The 22506-nt window shown below is 40.6% G+C and overlaps 3 protein-coding genes and 1 long non-coding RNA gene across 11 annotated transcripts; 2 read left to right on the forward strand and 2 right to left on the reverse strand.

The window, feature by feature from the left end:
- Positions 1-1824: 1824 nt before the first annotated feature.
- Positions 1825-5520, forward strand: LOC135337327 (uncharacterized). 2 transcript variants are annotated; one of them, XR_010395060.1, is made up of 5 exons: positions 1825-2104; positions 2876-3134; positions 3480-3728; positions 3927-4069; positions 5192-5520. It is a non-coding gene; the product is annotated as an uncharacterized LOC135337327 (long non-coding RNA). The 2 variants fall into 2 exon arrangements; XR_010395059.1 differs by lacking the exon at positions 3927-4069 and having other exon boundaries at positions 5192-5510.
- On the reverse strand, positions 2359-16474 carry LOC135337326 (piggyBac transposable element-derived protein 4-like). Of its 7 annotated transcripts, none has more exons than XM_064533254.1 (11): positions 14291-16474; positions 9534-13419; positions 9283-9382; positions 8719-8837; positions 8208-8246; positions 5475-5523; positions 5142-5348; positions 4920-5085; positions 4752-4805; positions 3182-4060; positions 2359-3125 (listed from the first exon to the last, which is right to left on the reverse strand). In XM_064533254.1, exons 9-11 carry the CDS (start codon positions 4772-4774, stop codon positions 2924-2926), a joined length of 1104 nt encoding a protein of 367 aa, XP_064389324.1. In that variant the 5' UTR covers positions 4775-4805; positions 4920-5085; positions 5142-5348; positions 5475-5523; positions 8208-8246; positions 8719-8837; positions 9283-9382; positions 9534-13419; positions 14291-16474; the 3' UTR covers positions 2359-2923. The 7 variants fall into 7 exon arrangements, with proteins under 7 accessions (XP_064389324.1, XP_064389321.1, XP_064389322.1 ...); XM_064533251.1 differs by having other exon boundaries at positions 8719-8848; XM_064533252.1 differs by having other exon boundaries at positions 9283-13419.
- LOC135337250 (uncharacterized) lies at positions 16038-18363 on the reverse strand. Its single transcript, XM_064533144.1, has 3 exons — positions 18355-18363; positions 16450-18099; positions 16038-16091 (listed from the first exon to the last, which is right to left on the reverse strand). Exons 1-3 carry the CDS (start codon positions 18361-18363, stop codon positions 16038-16040), a joined length of 1713 nt encoding a protein of 570 aa, XP_064389214.1.
- A 406-nt stretch (positions 18364-18769) lies between these two features.
- LOC135337325 (uncharacterized) lies at positions 18770-20730 on the forward strand. Its single transcript, XM_064533249.1, has 8 exons — positions 18770-19315; positions 19369-19424; positions 19482-19576; positions 19622-19740; positions 19795-19942; positions 19993-20151; positions 20474-20522; positions 20589-20730. Coding segments are annotated over exons 1-8 (1173 nt in total). The 3' UTR covers positions 20590-20730.
- The last annotated feature ends 1776 nt before the right edge of the window (positions 20731-22506 follow it).

Here is a 22506-nt window from a genome sequence, read left to right on the forward strand (position 1 = left end):
CCAGCGCACCAAAAAAAGAAGCATACAATGGGTAACTAACTGCAAAGCATGTGCTTTACAATATAGCATTCAGCAACAACACTTTCCAGGACGTACATTCAGTCTCACAACAAAAGTAGCAGAAAGTGTGAAACAAATTATACAGGGCAACTCTAGCCTACAGAATCCAGCAGTCATTACTACAAGGCAAATTTTAGAAGAAATTGAGCCACAATTCAAAAAAGCATACCAATCAACGAAAGAACCTGGTACCAAAGTGCAAATAAAACCCACAGCCAATGAAAAAAAGAAATTCAAGAGAAAAATGCAACGCAACTGCAGAGACGCCATGAATGAACAATTTCTAAATGCCGACCCACTCCAGGTTCTTTCAGAAGGGCAATCACTACAAGGCATATAAAAGGATGAGATTGTCACAGTCGTTCGAGAAACCAAGTGGCCCGAACAAGAATCCTAACCGCAAACATTCTCCCAACTTTAATAATGTGGAATGGGACAAAGACAATTTATACAAGAAATTGAGTGAATGGCCTATAGGGGAACCGATCAACTGGACACAAACCGCTGATGAGTTTCACATTAACCGAATAGCCGCGGTTATGATTTCATACGTAGTACCGCCCACCGCGGAACCACTTTTTAAAGTTGGCTCGAACCACCCCAGGCATTGCTAACCTCCTTAAGCCACTAGAAGAAACAATAAGGACAGTCTTTTTGCCAAAATTGACTGGACAGAATGCCTTTGGTGATCTGGAAAGACAGATATTGGCACTCCCAGCCCGCCATGGGGGACTTGGTATAGCAAACCCGTGTGAAACAAGCCCTGGTCAGTTCACGATGAGCATGTCAATCTCAGCACCACTAGTCAGCCTGATACTTGACCAATCCGATATATACGAACCTACAATGAAGCAAGAGCAAGCCAGACTGAGGAACAATGCCAAAAAATTCCGCCGACAGATGGAAGCCAGGACAGCAAGTGAGCTAAATGAAGATCTACCAAACAAGTTGAAAAAAATGGTTGGAATATGCTCAGAGAAAGGTACCTCAAGCTGGATAACAGCGCTGCCTATTGCAGAGCATGGTTTCATGCTACAGATGCTCTTTGCCTCAGGTACGGCGGCTGGCGTCCTCAGAACCTACCCTCTCACTGTGTCTGTGGACTTCACTTCACAGTAGAGCATGCACTCAGCTGCTCTAGGGGAGGATTTCCAACAATACGACATAATGAAATACGCAACATCACAGCAAATCTTATGAGCGAAGTATGTCCAGATGTGGGTATTGAACCAACCTTACAGCCTGTGACGGAAGAGCAGTTCCAACTTAGGACAACCAACCGCGAGGATGGGGCTCGCCTTGATGTTGTGGCCCAGAGCTTCTGGAGCAACGATAGACAGAGTGCATTTTTTGATGTCAGGGTCTTCAACCCGTACGCACCTACCTATCGCCGCTCCACCATGGCCCAGAGCTACAGAAGAAACGAGATGGAGAAGAAGAGAGCTTATGAACAGCGTGTAAGAGAAGTCGAACATGGATCGTTTACGCCTTTGGTTTTCTCTGCTGCTGGAGGTATGGGTCCGGCTGCAGATATTGTCTACAAGAAACTAGCTTCAATGCTGGCAGAGAAACAGGACAAAACATACAGCACAACTCTGAATTGGATGAGGTGTAGGCTAAATTTCTCCCTCATAAGATCAGAGATTATGTGCATCAGAGGCTCTAGGAAGTCTTTCACCACCACCACACCATGGAAGGCCTTAGACACTGGCACTATTGATCTAGCAACTCAAGAAGGCCGGGTGCTATCGGTCTGAAACATGTGTTTTCACCCAGGAACTTTATAAAATTATGTCACATGTTTTTGTTGTTTTTTCTTGGTTTGTTTTTTTATTTTGTCTTTTGTCTTTTGTCTTCTCTTATAATAAAAAAAAAAAAAAGTTTTCAGCCCTTAGCAAAGAAAGCTGCGTAGCTTCGAAACGGTAGCAGTTTTCTTTGGGCAACTTTGCAGCTAGCTAGTCTACAGTAGCTACTCTATCAGGATCTCCTGGATTGCAACGGAATTGTCAACCAGCCAAGGCCACAGCGAAGGATCATTTTAGAGGTAAGCGTTTTGTGCGTATAACGATCGTACTTGTAGCTTGTGAAGCCTTTATAAGCGTTCTTAGCTGATGTACTGTGCTTAGATACCTACTTAGATGCCTCAGTATGTAGAGAGTATAGTTTAGTAGTAGCTGAATATGTTTACAGACCCTTTTTAGAGTGTAGCCTACACGGTTAGATATTCAATTTTATCTTTTTGTTCAGCATTCGCCTCTGGCAAAGAAAGATGCATAACTTAGAAACTACAACCGTTTTCTTTAGGAAATATATACATAGATATATACATAAATATATATAGGTAGATAGTACCTGTGTCTGTAAGCACAGCTTTTACAGCCTTTATCATAAACATAATTAGATAAAACAATAATAGATAACAGCAACTAGAGTTCATGTTGTTGTGACTGCCATGTCATAAAGCGGTCTGTAGAACTGTCTCCTGTGTGGCAGAACCATTTCTGGCATGCCTGGCAAAACCACAGGGAGTCTTTTCTTGCTTTTATAGATTTGCATAGATGACAGCGCCCTCTACATCCTTCCTGGTGATGCAGGGGGAAGGGTAGCGTCTTCGTTGTAGTATGTGTCCCCACTCCTCTCTTTCTAGACGCATAGCTTCCGATCAGCTCCTCTGCCAGCCGAAGGCGAAAAGAGAGGCTTGTCTTGCTCTTGTTTGAGGGTGAGGAGTATCTTGAGTGTAGTATGTAGCTATTGGTTACACATATATCCATCAGAAATGAATAGATGTACATGTAAAATTTGTGAAATTTTGTAGGGCATCGATAGTACCCCCTCATCTGGTCTCCTCTATCAACGCCACCCATCAATCAACGCCACCCATCAACCGATTGTAGTCTTCAATGCACTGAGGGCATGGTACAGCGATCTTCTCTCCTGTTCTGCATCGCCGATTTACAGTGGAGCTGGCAGTGGGGTCAGAGGCCGTGGACATTACACGGACAATCCTATTGTCCTTCCAGGCTGTCACTGTGACCGTGTCCTTCTGCCTCATCAAATAATCTCCTCTGAAAAAGGTAAGCTAAAGTAATAGAATTACTGTAATAATCATTTATAATTATACCTGTCAGGCAGGCTTGGATCCTTAAGATCTACAGGGAAACCAACACGGTCGCTGCGAGTTGTTCCACAAGCATAGATCCCATCCTTTTCCAGGAGGTTTAGTGAAGTGAAATAGTTGTCAAAGTACACATGGTGGTATTTTCCCTTCAGCGAAGTAGTGAGGTCTTTGACAACTCGGGTGCCTAGATGTTTTTCTGGTGTACTCTGCCTTCCAGTGTAGACTTGCATGGTGTGAAAGTAGCCATTCTTGCCATTCTTGCTATCAGCTAACACCCATACCTTTATTCCCCTCTTCACAGGCTTGTTGGGGAGGTACTGCTTGAGTGACGATCTTCCCTGGAACTTAATCATCGCCTCATCAACAGCCACGTCCCGGTCTAACAAGTACACTGCCGAACAGCGCTCATTGACTTTGTTGATGAGGGGACGTACTTTTGCCAAGCGATCACTACCAGGGGTGCCGGGAGTTGGGAGCGTTGTGTTGTCAGCAGAATGGAGGTAGCGACGAATATCTCTGAACCGATCCCTTGAGATCTTGGATGCGATAGGTGAGTAGTGGAGAAGGGTGTCTTTCTTCCAATAATCCTCTATTGATGGGAGCGTAACTACGCCCATCAATATGCAAAAACCTATATAGGCCTTGAGCTCTTCGAGTGTCAAAGGGATCCACTTTTCATGCTGTAATGGGGTCATACTTTGGTCTGCGTACTTATTTGTTTCAGTAACGATGTACTCCAACATCTCAGGTGTGAACAGTAGATGGAAGGTCTCCAGTGGAGAATCTGAAATGATCACAGTCGGGCCAACAGATTGAGTGAACAATTGCCGTGGATGGTCACGAATGGTGGGAGTCCATTTACTGGAGGAACCAGGAGTGGCACTGCTTTGGGTAAGTGTGTGTGTGTGTGTGTGTGTGTGTGATGCTACAACAAAGTGCCCTTTTACACTGTATGCCAAGGCTTGTATTTGCAATTTCTGTTTGCTACATTGTAAGATATTATAATTATGTGCCTAGGCAGTGTTTTTACTGAAGGGTTGGCACCATAGGAGAAATTCAATTCTGTATAATTATGACTGGCTTGTGTCATTCTGTGCCCAATGTCATTTTTTTAATTGTGCTTTGCTTGTAAGGTGTATTTAGGTACAGGCATAATTACTACATGTACTTTGAGTGGCTGTAAAGAGAGTAGGTTATTGATTGCATGATAAAAGGTGACCAAAATGTGCAGTTGCTGACAAATGTGCAGTTGCTTTCCCAAGACAAAATTAATATTCCTGTTGATAAACTTCTGTACACTCATAATTCACAATTCTAGGTGTTTCTGTTTCTTGCTCCAGCCTTATGTATTTGCTTTGTCCAAATAGTAATTGAGATTGCATGATAGTGTTTGTGACCTTTTTATTCAATATGTATGTGCTGTACCTGACAGGCCTATAGGCTTGTGGGGGTGTGAGGTGTTTGTTCCTTAGGCACTCCTGCCTATAAAGTAAGGTTGGTTTGTGTATGTACTGTTTTGCTATGTATGGTCACTTGTTCCCAATGATATCATTTTCAATAGTGTTGGCTTTACCTTGTAGAATTAGTTCTGTTCATGACTCTGCCTCTGCCTCTGCCTCTCCTGCCTCTGTGCAAGTAAAGTTATAATTGTAATTATTAGCTGTATATAATTATTATTAGTACATAATTATTATTAGTACATTCTCTAAAAGTAACTCCATTGTTGTCTACTTGGTGTTACCTTGTGGTCGGACGTTTAGGGTGAGTGGGGGGGGGGTGGTTCTAGGTCAGGTGGTGAGATGGGGGGTTCTAAGTCAGGTGGTGAGAAATTGAAGTCTATGGGTGAGAGGGTTATTTCTGATGATGGGAGGGTTGTTTCTGGTGACTGTCTTGGAGTGTCACTGTGCCTGTGCAAATTTAAATCTTTGAAACTACTTTATGCTGATTATAAATTTTTACATACTCGAATGGGATGTCTGGTTGTGTAGGGTACTCTTGTTCCTCCTCATCCAGGTCTGTGAACTCATCGTCACTCCCTTCTGCCATGGGGCCATCATCGTCTTCGAGGCCATCAGTGTGTTCTGAGTCAGAGAGGTCCTGCTCACTACTGTCAAGGATACCCTAAAGTACCTCATCCCTTGTATAGAGAGTCCTCTTTGTCATTGTTATGCTATGGAATATATTGTTATTGTATTTATTGTATTATATCAACTGTATCTTCACCATTGAAATTATTGCAAAAAAGTTATGTGTGCAATTTTCACAATAAAATATCAGCAAATTTTTGATAACTAACCTACTGTGATCAGTCTCGGTATGGTTTCTGTTATCCTTTGAGAGAATCCCTGCGAAACTGTGGTGTCTTTGAAGGTTTCAAAATGAGCAAAAAGTGGAGTATTGTGCAGCTGACGCTTCAAAGCGTCAACCGCGGCTATCAGCTATTCCCGTATTGACGCTTCAAAGCGTCAACCGCGGCTAATCGGTTAAGGGCTCTAACAGAGGACAGATCGTAAAAGAATTTGCTATTGAAAACGATATAGATGTTACAGAACTCGACAAGCGACCTATGAAAAACAGACTTCGAGCTCGCAAACTGAAACTCCCAGGGGTAGGCATATCAGTACCTACTCATCCAACAGCGACGGAGATTAAAAAAGAATGGCAAAACATGCTAGGTAATGGACAACTCACACTAGGGGAACCATGCCACCCACAAACAATTACAAAAATGTTAATTATGGATGGAGAAGTGAAAAAAACAGAGAATGTAGTGTACTGAAGGAAAAAGAAAAAAATTACTGGCCAAGCACGAAGACCTCATGCATCTTCACTCAGACGAAGAGATTGACAAACTAAACAATGAGGAACTTCAACAACTCCTAGTGAGCAAAAGAATAACAGTACCAATTGATTCAACAGAGAATCAGTTAAAAGAACTAATAAAACGTATTGAACGTACACGAACAATAGCTTGCTGGCACGACCATTCCACTATTCTGGGCAAGGGCTACGTACCTTAAGGACACTATTTTAAACGAGTACTAAATTTGGCGGTTTGGAGACCTACCAATTTGGCAGGTACTAATTTTAGCTATTTCATAATTCAGTTTCCAAATTTTTTAATTAGCGATAGGAATAATTATCACACACAATTGAATTGAATGAATTAGCTAGTGTCACAAACAATGCATTCAAAAGGGTCCTCTGGTGGTAAAACAGTTGTTCCATCCAATAGTCCTGATATGCCAGCCTTCATCCATCCATTATATATGACTTTTCTTCCTTTCTCAGTTGAAAAGAAGTTATACAAGTTAACTAACCATTGGGCATGGAGTGGTTTAATCACTGAAAGACGAAAGTCAACTTCAACATCTTCAAGAATACACTACTAAACTAGTACTATACTGTACGTACATATACATGTATTATATTTGTTGTACTAGACCTATAATGATAGCTAATAGACTACTTCCATTTAAACGAATTTTAAAAATTTCTTTGGTTAAATAAAAGTATGCGAGTACTTATATTAGCGGTTTGGGTCGTTCTCGCTAAAAACGCTAAATTTAATACCCGTTTATAATAGTGACCTTAAGGTATTAGTCACTACAAAGGTGGTATATGATCCTGCAGTTTTTAAAGCACAGCAGGACATGAACACTCAGGCATTTATTGAGGAACCTGAAATACATATAATTGCAATGTCTTCCTCATCAATCGAAGATCAAGCTGCTTTAATTGAGGACCGGTTAGACTGCATTAGGGAAATGAAACTACCCCTTGAAACAAAAAAGAACATAAAAATCAATGATAAACTAATGTTTTTCATGGGGGACAAGCCTGCAGTTCAGTTCGAACGAGGTACACAAATGGGTGGTTACTTCCCCTGTGGATCATGTGGTAGCCATGCTTCCAGGTTTACTGACTTTGCACACTGCTCGAATGCAGAAGTAAGGTCATTGGCAGACTTACAGGCATTGGCAACAGGAGGTAAGATACTACAATGTATTTACTACTTACCACCATAGCCATTTGATCAGCTTACATATATTTTTCACGGGGAGCAACGGGGAGCAATGTGTGTCTAAAATTCTTATTATAATACTCACTTCAAATTTAGGAGGAGAATGTGGAAAACAGGCAGGATATATCAAGCCATTTGAGTCCCTAGACACTAAGGGACTGGCAAAGGAACTAAAGACAAGAGAATGTGATGTATCGGGCACAACCAAAAAGGCACTAGCAACGTCACTGAAAAATAACTTGAAAGGTGTGCAACGAGTACCATCATTACTTCTAACCAACCCAACCGAGTCCCTTGAAAGCTTAAATATTGAAAACTACCACATTCTAGATTATGAACCTTTACACGACCTCAAAGGTCACTTGCATAATATAATAGATGAGCTACCAAACAAATTGGAAGAACCACTTTCAGGGGAAGTAAAAGCTATCATTGAATGTGATCTGAACTCTAAAGAAACTAAGCGGGGAGGCGACTACAGACTAACTTGCATACACTTACTAGCGTTGCTAAGGAAAAGGGAAACTCCATCGAAATTAGACAACTTTTTGAAACGGGATAATGTACGCACAAGAAAACAAGCGTTCCCGAAGCTTATTCTTGAATTTTACAATGCTACATGGCTACATTTTGAGTTATGTAAAGAATTGTTTCATTCCCCAAAGGCAGTGTCCCTTAGAAGAACGTTTGGTATTATACTTACATTCTATCACTGTACATGCTCCAACTCAATACGAGATTGTGAACTTAAAATCTACAAATACCGAACACGAAGAGCGACTTTTTGGTCAAGCGAAAGACCTAGCTCACAGAGCTTCCAATAGACAGCCTAACACAATTGTCCCAACTATTTTACTACGAATTCAAGCAAAACAGCTAAAAGGGGCACTATATACCTCGTACAAACAACTGTGTACTCGAGTAGCAAAGGCAGCAGGGAGCTATACAAAAACACACAAGGAATGGCAAATACTAAATACTAACCGTTACAAATGAATTTCTTACCTCAAGAATGTGCAGCTTCTTCTTTCCTGAAACATGGACCTGGAATTTGGTGGCATAAAGTTGATGGGGATGGGGGTTATGAATTCCACGACGGCAGTACAGAGCATGACTACAGAAATGGAGACTACAGAAATGGACCTTCGCTGTTGCATTGCCGAGATACGACGACACAAGAAATACAAAAAAAGCAACGAACAGCATGGAAAGAAATATGTGACAGCAAAACTGAAATACCCACCACTTTTGTAACAATATTTCAAGAGAACGGAGATTTCTCAAGAACGGAGATTTCTCAGAAAGAATTACTTACGAAGATGAATTGAATATTGAAGACGTAATTCAAAACGAACATAATATTATGGAAATGGAGAAAGACCACACCACACAAGTACACGACGAAGATGAATTGAATAGTGAGGACGTAATTCAAAACGAACATACGGAAATAGAAAAAGACCACACCACACATACAAACGAATCGAGTGGGGACATAGTTAGTATCACAACCAACCTTTAAGACGAAGCTCGCTGGAGCAGTCTTCCGAGCTTTAGGTAACTCCTCCTTAGTCAAAGAACTTGACGAACAACGGCACCAGATGAAGCAGACAACTTGCCTACTTGCCTACCTACCTGCACAAGTACTACATATAAAAAAACAATATCATTAATTAGGGCGAGAATGAATACTGTACTGATCGAAACAAAGGAGGCTATTATTAGCTGCCTGGAACATTCATTCTACATGGATAAGAGCTGCCTACCAACAGACGAGGTATCAGAATACACGACTCTTTGTAAGAAAGTACGTTTCAAACTACTACGCTCTCCCGACTTTTCTTGACGTTACTAGACATTACTAGCCTTATGGTTTTGTACTTATCTAAAAATTATTACACGCACAAGCTAAAAAATAATGGTAATACTCCTTTGTTAATACTCCTTTGTTTCTCTGTCCATATAAGTATGTCAGTAAACGTGACTCCATTATAACTTAGTAGGCCGGTAGGCCGGGTCAACATACAGCTTTGGGTACTACTACTTAGTATATATATATATATATATAGCTTGGGTTCACCTTGCATGCTGCCAGCCACCTCGATCCTGCCATTGTTTCATGTTCACTATAGCTGTCCAAACGCACATGGCCACCTAGTACATCTGGTGATCAGCCACACCTTTATTAAATAGTAAAAAGGCTAGCTTTTTAGCACTGGAAACTTTAGAATATATATATGCATGCGATCTAATACTATTCTACTAGGTATAATACTAGTACATAGCTTAAAAAAGCAAGTAATAAAAGTTTTACTAGGAACTACAACTTACCATAATTATAATATTATGTTACCACTGGACAGAGCTTAAAGCGATTCCGGCATCATCTTGTAGATCTTTGACTGGTCTTTCTTCCTATAGACTAACTTGCACAATCAAAGTCGAAGCGCTTTCGAGTTATACAAGGTTTGCTCAGGCATGATTATTGTTGCTTTTAAAATCATTATCACTCTGGGGGTGTAACCCTTACGTGACGTTTTCAATTACGTAATAGTCACATGATACATCAATGAATTTAATTAAAGGATATTTACATGCGGAAGTGCATCTGGACAGTCCTTAATCTACCTGAGCATACTAAGCACAATGGCAGTGATACCAGTACTAAATTAAGCTTCTTATAAGGCTACTAATAAGTTGGATCAAGCCTTAGATCGATACGGACGAATACTATAATAGATCACTTAGGCTTCCTTTAAGCTGTATGAAGGACAGAGACACGGCTCCATACAAGTGAGGGATCTTTAAGGGGATTGGAAACGAAATTTTTGCGTGAAGCATTCCACGTGGCTAAAACTACAAAGGATTATATTGATAGTCAGCATGCTCATTACCTGTCTTGACTGCTCTACTATGTGCTGTACATTGAAACAGTGAAATTGATCATTTTTAATGTTGATTTTTCTAAAAAGTAAAGAGAATTTAGCTCTAAAAAGTCGACTAAACCATGCAGCCACTATTACTAGACAAATAAATGCTATGCAAGAAGAAATAGCCTTTACTATGAAGTCGTAGGAGGGACAGGCCCGTGGTGTGTCTAAAAGTATACTAAAGCAGACTATACTGCAAACGTTTATGAACAGTACAGCTTATTTATAGCATGAAGCCATTCTATGTAGCACTTAGATAACCGAGTCAAGCAATGTCCTTTGCTGTTTTGACTTCACAGGAGGGATGACTTCACAGGAGGGACAGAGAAAAGTTGACATAGAGTAATTCAAGCTAAACTCAAAAGCTTGTCAGTGCTTACTTGAGAGTATCTCCCAGGCCCTGAGTGATCTCTAGTGGATAGGAGAGCTAGAAACCAGGGATAGCGCAGTCCTCCATGTAATTATTTCATGTAATTATTTGCGAGCGCAATAATTACACGGAGTGCTTCACCGGATGTCAGTCCTTTTACATAGGGCGTGGGCGTGGGCGGTCGTTTCCAATCCCCTTTTGTATCTCTGGACTGATACATTACACAGATAATAAGTACAAGCTTATAACAAGACATGAGAGCTTACCATTCGAGCGACGGGAGTCTTTGCCTCTTTGTTTCTTCGAACATCCTTCTTAGGTGCCAAGCAATCCAGCTACATAGCTATACTAGCTAGCTAGAGAGTCCTAGAACGCCTAGCCTTCATCTAACTAACTTGTCTTCTCCAGAACATCTTTTACGAAGCATACGGAAGTGCCCGGAAGGAAGTTATTGAACTTCAATTATTCATGACGTTTGAGCGTTTTACTGCGTTGCAATACCTTCATACCTTCGTAGCGTTCCCTCGAACATATCTCCGGAGGTCGATCTTGGTATCATTTTGAAGCTTAGAGAACGCTTTATCCGATTCAACAATAAAAATAAACTCGGGTATACTCGCGTTAAGGGGTGTTTTCCTAAACACTAGGCCCTGTCACATATCACTCAATTTGCACCTTCCTACCCTAAGAAACTCCGCATACAAGAACAGCATGAAAAATTCAATGGCTGCCTTGTAACGGCTATACAAAAAAATTTTCGGATAAAAAATTTTTTTTTTAAGTTAGAGGAGATATTAAAGTTAGCTCTAAATATTTTTACTTTGTAGTGTACTGAACATTATTAGTTGTTTTCCTAGGCCCTGTCACATATGTAGAGCCTATCGCGATCTCCGCTCTATCTATTCCTAGACATTCGCTTCTTTTCCACTACACTGGCCGCTTGCTTATAGTACTCTGTTGGCACGCTGTGTAATCTCGTGCTGAGAAGAGACGTTTCAAAGCAACTTCTCTACCTTCATTGAACAGAAGGGCAGCTAAGTTAGCAGAAAGTTCAACAGTTTGCTTGCCTAAAAACTGGGTTGGGTTTTGCTTGCTATTAAAACTTTCGTTTTGATTCTGGGTGGCACCCAAGGTGCACCTTTCACCTTTCAAGCAGATCCCTGAGCCAGGCGTTGATAAACAGGCTTGATATACTTTGCCAAATCAGCTGGAATTAACGGTGGGTGTTTATGTTTTGGCATCGGCTCATTGTTGTATTTAGCTACCATAAACTTGCACTAGCTAGGGTTGTCTGGAGGTTCATGTTTAGGGCATTTCGTGTGAACTGAATATGTATCTGTTGACATAGAATGTAAAAAAGAGGCATCAATATCATTCATCATGCCGTCAATGCTGCCTGTATTATTGCGGATGGCACCACCGTAGTATGCCTTTATAGAATTGTCAGTCAGTCTCCCTTTGAATTTCACTGGCATACCCCCGCGCAGTTCCCATGCGTTTTTGTACGCATTCGTGTTTGGTTAATTTTACACCATTACCATAAGGATTAGCAAAAGCTTTAGAATCTCCATCACCGATATAAGTAGTAGCGCGTAGTAGCGCTTCCAAGTTCTTTCAACGCCTTCCATTTCCATGGATCCCTCATAATTGCTATCATTCCTCATACCTCATACTCATCTTCCATATCTGAGACTTGTTTCATTTTACATGCTTGACAATGCTTAGACAGGGCCAGCACTAAGCCATACCAAACAATGAAGAAGTACGACCACGCTTTTGCCAAGTTCCGTCTACTGGTACAGTTACGTCAATGATATCGGTTACAGGCATACCTATTTTCATATCCAAAAAACATTCCTTCAATGATATCGGTTACAGGCATACCTATTTTCATATGTAACTGCTTCTATGCCTCCAAAAAACATTCCTTCGCTACTTCTTCACTAGCAACCACAGGGCCAGATGTCCTAGTGTACAGTAGTGTACAATTTTGTAAATGGGGCATAGCACTATGTAGTGTACAAAGCCTTCTCTGGGCAGTTAAGGCCTGGGTCAGGCACTGATAAGATTAATTTTATTCATTGCCTACATTTTATGTAGATCATGTAGATCATGTAGTGTTAATGAGATTCATAATGTTTATTAATGTTATTCATTGCACATGACGTCATAAGGTCAATGTATTTGCTTAGCTAGCTGCTAGAACTATTATAGATTATCTTTGGCAACAAATACGGCGGACTTAAACAAGGTAAGAGTAGCTGTTTAGGCCCTCAAAAGATAGATTATGTTGTTATGATTATGTTTCCTTGATGGGAAGTAAAAATGTCCAAAACTTTCTTAGCTATGCTAGCTTCTTTAGCTCTGACAGCCACCCTAGAGGTAGGCTATTTTGTGTATCTCAAGAATACAATAACTCCTACTCTTCCCATCAAGGATACTAGTACCTAGCTATGAGATGTTCATCTAGCCTTGTTTTTGAAGCTTGATCTTGGCATCTTCAACGCCGTATTTGCACTTCTCTTTCTGAAAGTGGCATGACGTCATCATCATTTATGGGACTAATTAGCATAATTGAATTAAGCTAATTAGTTTTTTGGAAAAAGAAAACATTGAGCTTCATTTTGGATCATTTTGATGCAGCATACACTGTATATTGCAAATAATACAGCAGTATGAACATAGTGTAAATTTTGGTGTTAAAATCTGGACCCGGGCCTTAAGTGCGCAGAGTTGTCTGATATGTGGAGTGTTCTGCACTGAACACTTGAAGAGCTGGATACTTCAAATCTACACATAGTTTACAATGACATATGAAGTTTACAATTGACATCTAAAGTTTACAATGATCTGTAGACTCAGCATGCAGTATTATAGCCACAGTTCTTGAGCTCAATTCAAAGTTCTTGCACGGTTCCTACACGAAATGAATAAGCATAATATATAAGTATAGCGTATACATGTAAAATAATCAACCACAACTATTATAAGCAAACTATTCCTGATCTCAACACAACACACACACACATTCCTGCCTACAAGACCGCCGTGAGGCAAGATCGCCGGTCAGGAAACACTCAAACACAACACACACATTCCTGCCTACAAGACCGCCGTGAGGCAAGATCGCCGGTCAGGAAACACTCAAACAAAACACACACATTCCTGCCTACAAGACCGCCGTGAGGCAAGATCGCCGGTCAGGAAACACTCAAACACAACACACACACACAACACACACATTCCTGCCTACAAGACCGCCGTGAGGCAAGATCGCCGGTCAGGAAACACTCAAACACAACACACACATTCCTGCCTACAAGACCGCCGTGAGGCAAGATCGCCGGTCAGGAAACACTCAAACACAACACACACATTCCTGCCTACAATACCGCCGTGAGGCAAGATCGCCGGTCAGGAAACACTCAAACACAACACACACATTCCTGCCTACAAGACCGCCGTGAGGCAAGATCGCCGGTCAGGAAACACTCAAACACAACACACACATTCCTGCCTACAAGACTGCCGTGAGGCAAGATCGCCGGTCAGGAAACACTCAAACACAACACACACATTCCTGCCTACAAGACCGCCGTGAGGCAAGATCGCCGGTCAGGAAACACTCAAACACAACACACACATTCCTGCCTACTAGTACAACAACAGCTAGCTAGCTAGCTAACTATTTTAACAGAGGGCTCAATAATATGATATGCGAAGGCAAACGCTTTGTATATCAGGTATACTTATATCAGATATACTATCTAGATATTAGACACACTTACCGTATGCATGTGGGCTACTGTACTGAACTGGGATTCCACTAAATACTGGTTGCCATCAAATCTCCATCTGGGGTCAGAGGTCGCATGTGAACAGATATGAATTAAAGCGCATCAAGATTTGTATTTTGCTACTTCAGATCATGAGCAGCCCATCTAAAGACCCAGGATCATCTGATCACTGCTTTAATATTTTGATGAGCAAGGGATATGACCATCAAGACGCAGAAATGATGGTGAGCAGACATACGTAGGCCTACATTTTATCATAATTAATAATTATTTTAATATGCATTTAATGGAAACAAAGCCGAGGTCTCCTTCATTGTTGCCCTCTCCTCTCCCTGACTCTCCCTGAATCCTTAAGCAGGCACTAAGTTGAATATTACAGATCATACATTCACTGATCAGACTCCTCCACAAAGCATTCAGAAGGAATGCAAGGCCAAAAGAAAATTAAACTTCGATGATCAAGTAAGTGTATTTACAATTGTTACAATGTTACTGTTTTCGTGCCCTGTAGGTGTCACCTTGTAGAGGACAGCGGTCTATAAAGTCAAAGCAAAGAAGACGACAACGATACCGAAATAAAAAGAAGGCAATAGTGGCAGCACAGAAGCGTGATTCTCTTAACCTTTTTGAAAACAACTTATGTAAACGATGGAAAAAAAGGGAAGAATTTAGCCAGCAAATTGAAGGACTAGAAACAGCAGAAAAAGGAATGAACATGTTCTTGCAAAACAAACTTATGCAGGAAAGGCAAGAGGCTAAACGGATTGCTGAAGAAAAAGAGAAAATCGACAGGTGTACAGTGCATAAAAAGTATGATGAACTACTAGCGAATTCACTACAAAGTGTCACTCAACCTTTACTTCTGCCTGAGGTGTTTGCTTCTACAGAAAAAAATGTTATAACCATGGATAAAAACCAGCGCGAGCAGCTTGTGGAGGATATGAGGATTGAACTTCATGATGCCTTATACCAGGCAAAAACTTATAGAAACCTTGCTGAAAGGCTACAAAAAGAGAAGCGTAAAGTATGTTACCAAATGGAAGAGAAAATGGAAACAGTTACTCATTTTTGGCGAAATATAAAAGAAGGTTCATCAAGAGCAGCAAAAATTTTGCGATGTGCTGTTCAAAAGGAACCAACTGCTTAATTAATGATGCTTTGCAGTAATTAATATTCATTATTATTTTGTGAGCATAACTTTTAGTAAATACAACATTGAAATTGCACAGTGTAATAATAATATTATACATGGGCGTTGGTTGTGTGCACGATTATAATTAACTACGAACTGTAGTCTGACAAAACTGATACAACTAAAACAATTTGTTTGCCAATACGACTCCCAAAATCAACCTCATGTTCACAGTAAGCTACTCGAGTTTTTATAGAAGAAAGTTCGATATAGTATGCACCTGTTGTTAATGACCTACACCATACTTGTGTTGGACCACCAAACCAGACTTTGCATACATGAGGGTCATGAAAAAATGAAAAGTAACTCGTGCGATCCAGTGAGATTGACTACTATTATTCAAATTATCGTGAACATTGACTCGACAAAAATTATCTATTCTCGCAAGATAGAGCTCATTAGGAAAGTCAGGATGAATAGCCATTACATGGGACTTAGTAATATGCCGACTCAAAGCTGATCCAAGCACAAACCCCCCAACAATTACTGCAGATGCTTTTTGGTATAATAAAAGCAGTGTGTAATCCTCGTGACCAATAAACAAAGTTAAAAGGGATGCCAGTTCTTCCTTGTCCGTCGATTGCCAGGCACTTTCTGATACTGGGGGAATAACATTTAAGTCATTGGTACTAAAGTCATTTAGAGCCTGTGTTAAAGAATGAGCTTTGAGTGATCCTTCTTCAAAGAAATGTCTATCAAGTAGTGGAGCAAATTGACGCTTGAAGTCTGGTGGCCAATGAGCAACTGAAACACGCTGGCAAGACATATATCGTCTCATAATCTGTAAAGATATATCGTGACTATTTGTATGAAATGATCCTAAGATTCCGTTCATCCTTTCGTAGCTGAAAAGCCAAAATGAGTAAACAGGACCAAAATCTAAAATGCACTCTTTCAGATGAGCATGTAAGTGCAGGTTGATGGTGTACTGTTCTTTGCCATAAAGGGATTCAAATACCTCACAGAAATCCATTAGTAGAGCGTCACCTCTTTCAACCTCTGTAATTGTTACTTGTCTTTGGCACAGAATAGAAACAGCCTTAACAAATAATAACCAGCAATCATAATCCCTGTGAGGAAGAATTCCCTTGAGAGAACACAGAGAATAAATCAATGTCCAATTACGCCACTGTTCGGCAGTAAAACCAGAGAAGCCAGATGCAATTTTCGAGGGTATACGCCCAACATCAGAAGGTGCTGTGAATGAGTCAACAGTCTGTTGAATGATCAGAAAGTGTGCCTTGCTAACTAGTTCCTTTGACACCCAAACATTCAGCATGTGCTTGGCAGTCCCAAGCAATAAATTGTGCATTGGATCCACTACTGTGTATTTGATGACGTCAAAGTATGGTAATACGAGCAGAACTGAGTATCTACATCCATATTCCCTTTCGATCGCTTTTTGTTCTGCTTTTGTTCTTGCTTCTCTGTGGATAGTAGCAAAATGTTTGTGTGTGTCTAGAGAGCGACAAGGCCAAGTTTCACGGTCAGTTCCTGTATAGTCCGCCTTTTCTCCAAAGTGTTGTGTTGGAAACATTTTTAAGCATCGTGAGCACGCACGAAGAGCATTATGTCCCACAAAACCTGATACCTTTCTGCTCGCAGGTATATCGCATGTTACACAGATTAAAGCCGCTCTTACAAATATATTCATACCAGAACAATTTTTCATAACAATTCCGTTCCAAAGCTCCAGGAGTTCATTTGCAAAGGGTTTAAGATAGGTATTGCAATCTTTTTTGGGTTCATGTGGTCCAGGCATAACTCCAAGAAGTATAACATTTTCATTTAAGTACCTCTCACGTCGAGGTAAATTTTGTATTCCGACATATATAGCTCCGAGAGAGTAATTGCTATACTTGAAGGGCTGGAACCAATCAACATTTAGAGCTAGAGCAAAATTGTATGGTGCAGACAAAAAAGGTATTCCACCAGGGCAAAGAAACTCGTTCCAAACTCTTCCATCATATACATCACGCAATGTTGATGTTTGGACACGTCTCTTTCTCCAAAGCTCAGTTTTCTCGAAGAATCCAGGTGTCATTAGCTTACTTCTAAGCACCTCTATAATACTTTGGTAACAAAACATCTGTCTAGGATATAGGGACGTGGAACCACTTGATGTTTTAATGGTCTTCATTAATTGAGCGTTACAAGGTAGCCTTTGGCGACTATGCGGATGATTAGGAAATGCAACGTGTGAACAATGTAGACTTGAAACAGTTTTATCTGGATTCACAATCTTGCACAAGTGTAACGAATACAAGGAGTGACATTGAGGGCAGCTCACATTCTTCAGGAACGGATCGCCCACTTCTCCAATAAGCTTTTTAGCAGCTGAAGTACTCTTAGGTACCATATCAATGAATTCCTGAATACCTTCAATGTTTACTGGCGCAAGAACCAAAGAGAGTATCATAGACAAATACAAAAACAAAACAGTCATCCCTGAGTCGGACAGCTTGAACATCGATTGCCACAATAGTAAAAACATGACATAAAAGCGGACCGTTTTTTTCGTTCGCGATTCAAAGGTAGTAGTCTGAGACACAGAATCATCAACATCATCCGTATCGAACCATACTTCAGTTACTGAATTTTCTATTTCCTAGAGGAGTTATTAAAAATGTATTATTGATACAAGTCGATGGCTAGCTTACATTTTATCAGTCTGCTCATCTGCTGAGTCAACATCGTTGTGCTCATAATTATCATCAGGATATTCATCGTTTTCTAGATAGATTGATGGAATGTGTATAAAATACAGTACATCTGTAGCACATACACCAGCAAGAGTATAAAACATTCCATGCCAGCCAATACATATACGTACATAATGTTGGCACTACTTACAGACGCTTACCAGATTCATCACTAGGGAAATAAAATTCATCTGTGTCAGCCTCCTGATCCTGTGCCACTTTCTGCCATGTGTTTGTAGAAGGAGTGTAGTATTTCTTCTTGTGTTGGTAGTACAGTGTTTTCCCAATTTTTAGGTTGCAATGGAAGCAGTGAAATCTCTTCTCCATGATGTAGTATAGCTGTAGTCTAGTCTAGATCCAGCCAGCTACTAGGCAGTTGGGCGGAGCCTAGCCTATAACCATGGATGCTAGATCTAGCTACGCCTATTATTACATGGGGTATGGCATATCTGTGACTGGCCTCGCCTAGTAGATCTTCAACTTTTTGCTTTTTGAGCGGGAAGATCTTTTAATTAGAACAACAGGTGTCAACTCAAGTTTAAGTGTCGACAGCTAGCTAGCGAGAAATATAATAATATGCAGAGGAGAGGTCCTAGTACCGGTACGCAAAGCTTCTACTCCTCATCAAGAAGACCTAATGCCGCTCAGAGCTTGGTGTGTGGAACTCCAAGGGGTCGTTCCCAACCGCAACGGAGAGCTCTCCAGCCTATTCAAGCCAATGCTGATCATCCAACTCCAGGTTACTTGCCTGGAATGAGCTTGAGTGACTTGGCCTCGAGTATGGTTAGAGATGGAAGTTTATCTCCACAGCACAGCAATAGCTCTTTTGATCCACTTGAAGATGAACCAACCACACCACGAACCACACCACAAAGCCGGTTTTCCACAGGAGCAGGTGCTAGTGCAAGTGATGGAAGTATAATGGCCTTACTACAAAATCAGCAAAGCATTCTACAACAAGTTCTACAAGGCCAAATAAACCTGGAGAATCAGCAGTCGCAACTTCAACAGAGGCTTGATGAAGTAGAGAAATGGAGGACAGAATCTCAGACACCTCTAAGCTCAAGCTCACCTGACAGCAGCAGTGGGAAGAGGAAAAGAGTAGTTACCAGAGAATTAACGGTACGTCTTCTGTGCATTTTCAAGTCACTTTAAGATTACTTAATAACTATCAGGTGAAGGTCTCTACTGTTCATGCAAATATAGACAAGCAGTTTGTTGCGTCTCAAATGTAAGTTGTGTTAACAATTACAAATGAGCAAATTTTGACACTGATTACATTTTTTAGGTTCTCTTCTACTGAAAACAAGCTCGTGCATACAGCAATTATCAAAGAGATATTGCAGCAACCTGATTGCAAATTTTCAGAGAAGGAAATCAAAGGTAAGTTTTTTAGCTAGTAGGCATATCTTACTTTTAAGCTTATAGTGGCAGTGAAGCGATGTTTTGAGAACCTCCGACGTCAACACCTACAGCAGCAAGATGGGAAGGAGGAATTTGCTGAGGAGCAGTCCAAGCGAAGAAAATATCGTTCTCGACGCGAGAGGGTAAGATTTGTGTAATATATTGGACGGTAACAGTTATGGTGATTGTACGTGTAGAAATTCCAGAGGAGGGCCAATGTGGTTACTCCCAGAGAAATGGAACGATATTGGCGCCATCTTAATTTAGGTTTTATGACAGAGGAATCGGATGACCCAGAAAACCCCAATGGAATAGTAGAACACCGACTACTGTGGCGTTCTCAGAGTAAGTTAGTGTTCATGCAGTTACATAATAATTATTTACAAAAATTACAGAACTTGATGAATTTATGGAGCATCTGGATGGTAGGCAAGAACAAAAGTCTATGCCTGCTGGACTGGTCGCCAAAAAAGTTAGGCGATACGGTGAGCCTTCCAAGACTCATCCTCCGGCCGATGCTCCAAAATGGGCTGTACGGACTGTAAGGAATCCAGGTACGAAAACTCATGTTAGTGCATGCTTATCATGTTAGTGCTTATAATTTTATGTGCATACATGCATGCAAGAGTATATGATAGAGAAAGAGTATGGAACGTATGCATACTGTACATCAGATGTATGCGGAGAGTAACGTGACTTTCTGTATCTGTCACAAGCTTGGAATTTGCATACTGACCAATCCAAGTGTGGGTGATGTAATCTGATAGATTACATCACCCACGCTGTTCGATACTGTCTTCTCTATCATAATATACTTTGATGCATGGGTATAATAATAACATTTCCTAGCTACTAATAACGGCACTTCTATTTCAGGAGATGATTCTGTTGAGTCTACACCTGAGGCTGCAGGAACTCTTCAATGGTGAGACAGTACAATTATTTAGTTAGCTGTTCTTAACTAACATTGACATTGTTTCCATTGCTACAGATTCACTCGGCCAAAAATCGAATTGTTATAATGTTGAAACTGTTGAACATTTCATGATTGAACTCATAATAATTATACGATGATCATAATAACTAATACTTAGAGTTTACAACACATTATTTAAAATTAAAAACTTGTGGTCTACATCATAATTTCCAGGAGATTACACTTAGTGTACAACAGGTGTACAAAAGGGAAACTTGACATGCACATAATTGTAAACCATGTTGTTAAATCTTGGTTCATTTACAACAGTATACAACTCTAAAACCTGGAGTGCACAGAGCTGTAAACTTCAGTGTAAACTGTAGTTTACTGTGTGGTTTCCATCTTGTAAATCATTGTTTCTGGAGCAGTGAACACTTTCTCATTATGGAGTGACGCGCTGTTAGAGGTGGTAACATCCCTAAGCATGCATTCAATGCACCATGCAGCCAAGCGCATGCCGACGCATCATTGATGGCAGCGTCCTCAGCAATGTAGCTGTTTCTGAACAGTTGAACGCATTCAATTTTTAAGCTCGATACCAACCCCGAGAAAATGACTCCTTCAATATGAGGCAAATCGCTATTTCACTAAGGGCACGGTCTAAGTACTAATCAGTCGATACCCATAGCTTCCCTGTAGGTGTCACTGGCAAAGGACCTACTAAATCCATCTAACTGATACCATGCTTCGGATGCTTCGGATGGAGGGTGGCATTCGTTTTACGTAGCTTGCGTTGACACCTGGATGTACAAGTACAAGTTAATAGTGCATGAGATAGCACTTATATATACCCTGTTATCAGGCAATAAAACTTACATAGTCGCAGGTTTGCTTGTACATATCTGGCACATAATTATCTGGCCAGTAGTAACGCTCGGTCAATTGGCACATTGTCTTGTCTCTCCCTAAGATCTGTATCAGTTTTCAATCTGTATCAGTTTTCAATGACCGTTTCACTATCTTCTTGCCGTGCCCACCGATATAGTGAAGCTTTCCACCTAACAGCACGAAAAACTTGACTCTCTTTCGAAGGCTGTTCTTTTGTTTTTTATCAGCGTCACTGGGATCTCAGGTACATTAAGGACTGGGACCAGCAATTATTGTTGATTCAGCGAAAACGAAGCTCCGCCCACGATTTTTACTATCAATTGTGCAGTAAAAATGGAGTTTTACTGCTCTAATCTTTAGCTCAAATTCCGGAGCGTCAAACCTTAGTTTAAGTGTTTACTTTTTAGTGCAGTAGTTAGTTCAAAGCTATATGCAGGCACTACCGTTAGCGCCTAACAGTGGGATCAATGAAAAGTAAGTTATTAGCCTTTACATGCAAAATATTAAGCTTAAAAAGTACTTTATTTAGAAAATCTCACCTTTAGCTGATCCCACTGTTAGGCGCTAACGGTAGTGCCTGCATATAGCTTTGAACTAACTACTGCACTAAAAAGTAAACACTTAAACTAAGGTTTGACGCTCCGGAATTTGAGCTAAAGATTAGAGCAGTAAAACTCCATTTTTACTGCACAATTGATAGTAAAAATCGTGGGCGGAGCTTCGTTTTCGCTGAATCAACAATAATTGCTGGTCCCAGTTCTTAATGTACCTGAGATAGGTACCAGCTAGTCAAAGCACTGTCAATCCCAACAGCATTTGCATCACCACTTTCATTGGGTGCACCTTCTTGGTATCTTCCATAGTGTCATTGGGTGCACTTGTTCAGTATCGTGTCATTGGGTGCACCTTCTTGGATTACAGCTTGTTCGTGTCATTGGGTGCACCTTCTTGCTTGTTCAGTATCTTCCATAGTGTCATTGAGTGCACCTTCTTGGATTGCAGCTTGTTCAGTATCTTCACCTTTTTGGATAGCAGCTTGTTCAGTATCTTTCTATAGATTGACTATTGAAAATAGATCTAGGTGGCTAAATTGTCCAGCTGT

This window comes from Halichondria panicea, chromosome 6, assembly GCF_963675165.1.
Source record: "Halichondria panicea chromosome 6, odHalPani1.1, whole genome shotgun sequence".
NCBI classification, from domain to species: Eukaryota; Metazoa; Porifera; class Demospongiae; order Suberitida; family Halichondriidae; genus Halichondria; species Halichondria panicea.

What these genes read in the sequence shown, in the direction of transcription:
- LOC135337326 (XM_064533254.1), bottom strand. Translation starts at nt 4,774, where the DNA reads ATGAACAGAACTAATTCTACAAG. An exon ending in AACAGAACTAATTCTACAAG is followed by an intron (nt 4,061 to 4,751) that starts GTAAAGCCAACA and finishes TACCCAAAGCAG; the next exon opens with TGCCACTCCTGGTTCCTCCA. An exon ending in GATCCAAGCCTGCCTGACAG is followed by an intron (nt 3,126 to 3,181) that starts GTATAATTATAA and finishes TACCTTTTTCAG; the next exon opens with AGGAGATTATTTGATGAGGC.
- LOC135337250 (XM_064533144.1), bottom strand. An exon ending in TACTAATGGATTTCTGTGAG is followed by an intron (nt 16,092 to 16,449) that starts GTATTTGAATCC and finishes TTATTCCCCCAG; the next exon opens with TATCAGAAAGTGCCTGGCAA.
- LOC135337325 (XM_064533249.1), top strand. Translation starts at nt 18,770, where the DNA reads ATGCAGAGGAGAGGTCCTAGTACCGGTACGCAAAGCTTCTACTCCTCA. An exon ending in TTCAGAGAAGGAAATCAAAG is followed by an intron (nt 19,577 to 19,621) that starts GTAAGTTTTTTA and finishes TTAAGCTTATAG; the next exon opens with TGGCAGTGAAGCGATGTTTT. An exon ending in ATCGTTCTCGACGCGAGAGG is followed by an intron (nt 19,741 to 19,794) that starts GTAAGATTTGTG and finishes TTGTACGTGTAG; the next exon opens with AAATTCCAGAGGAGGGCCAA.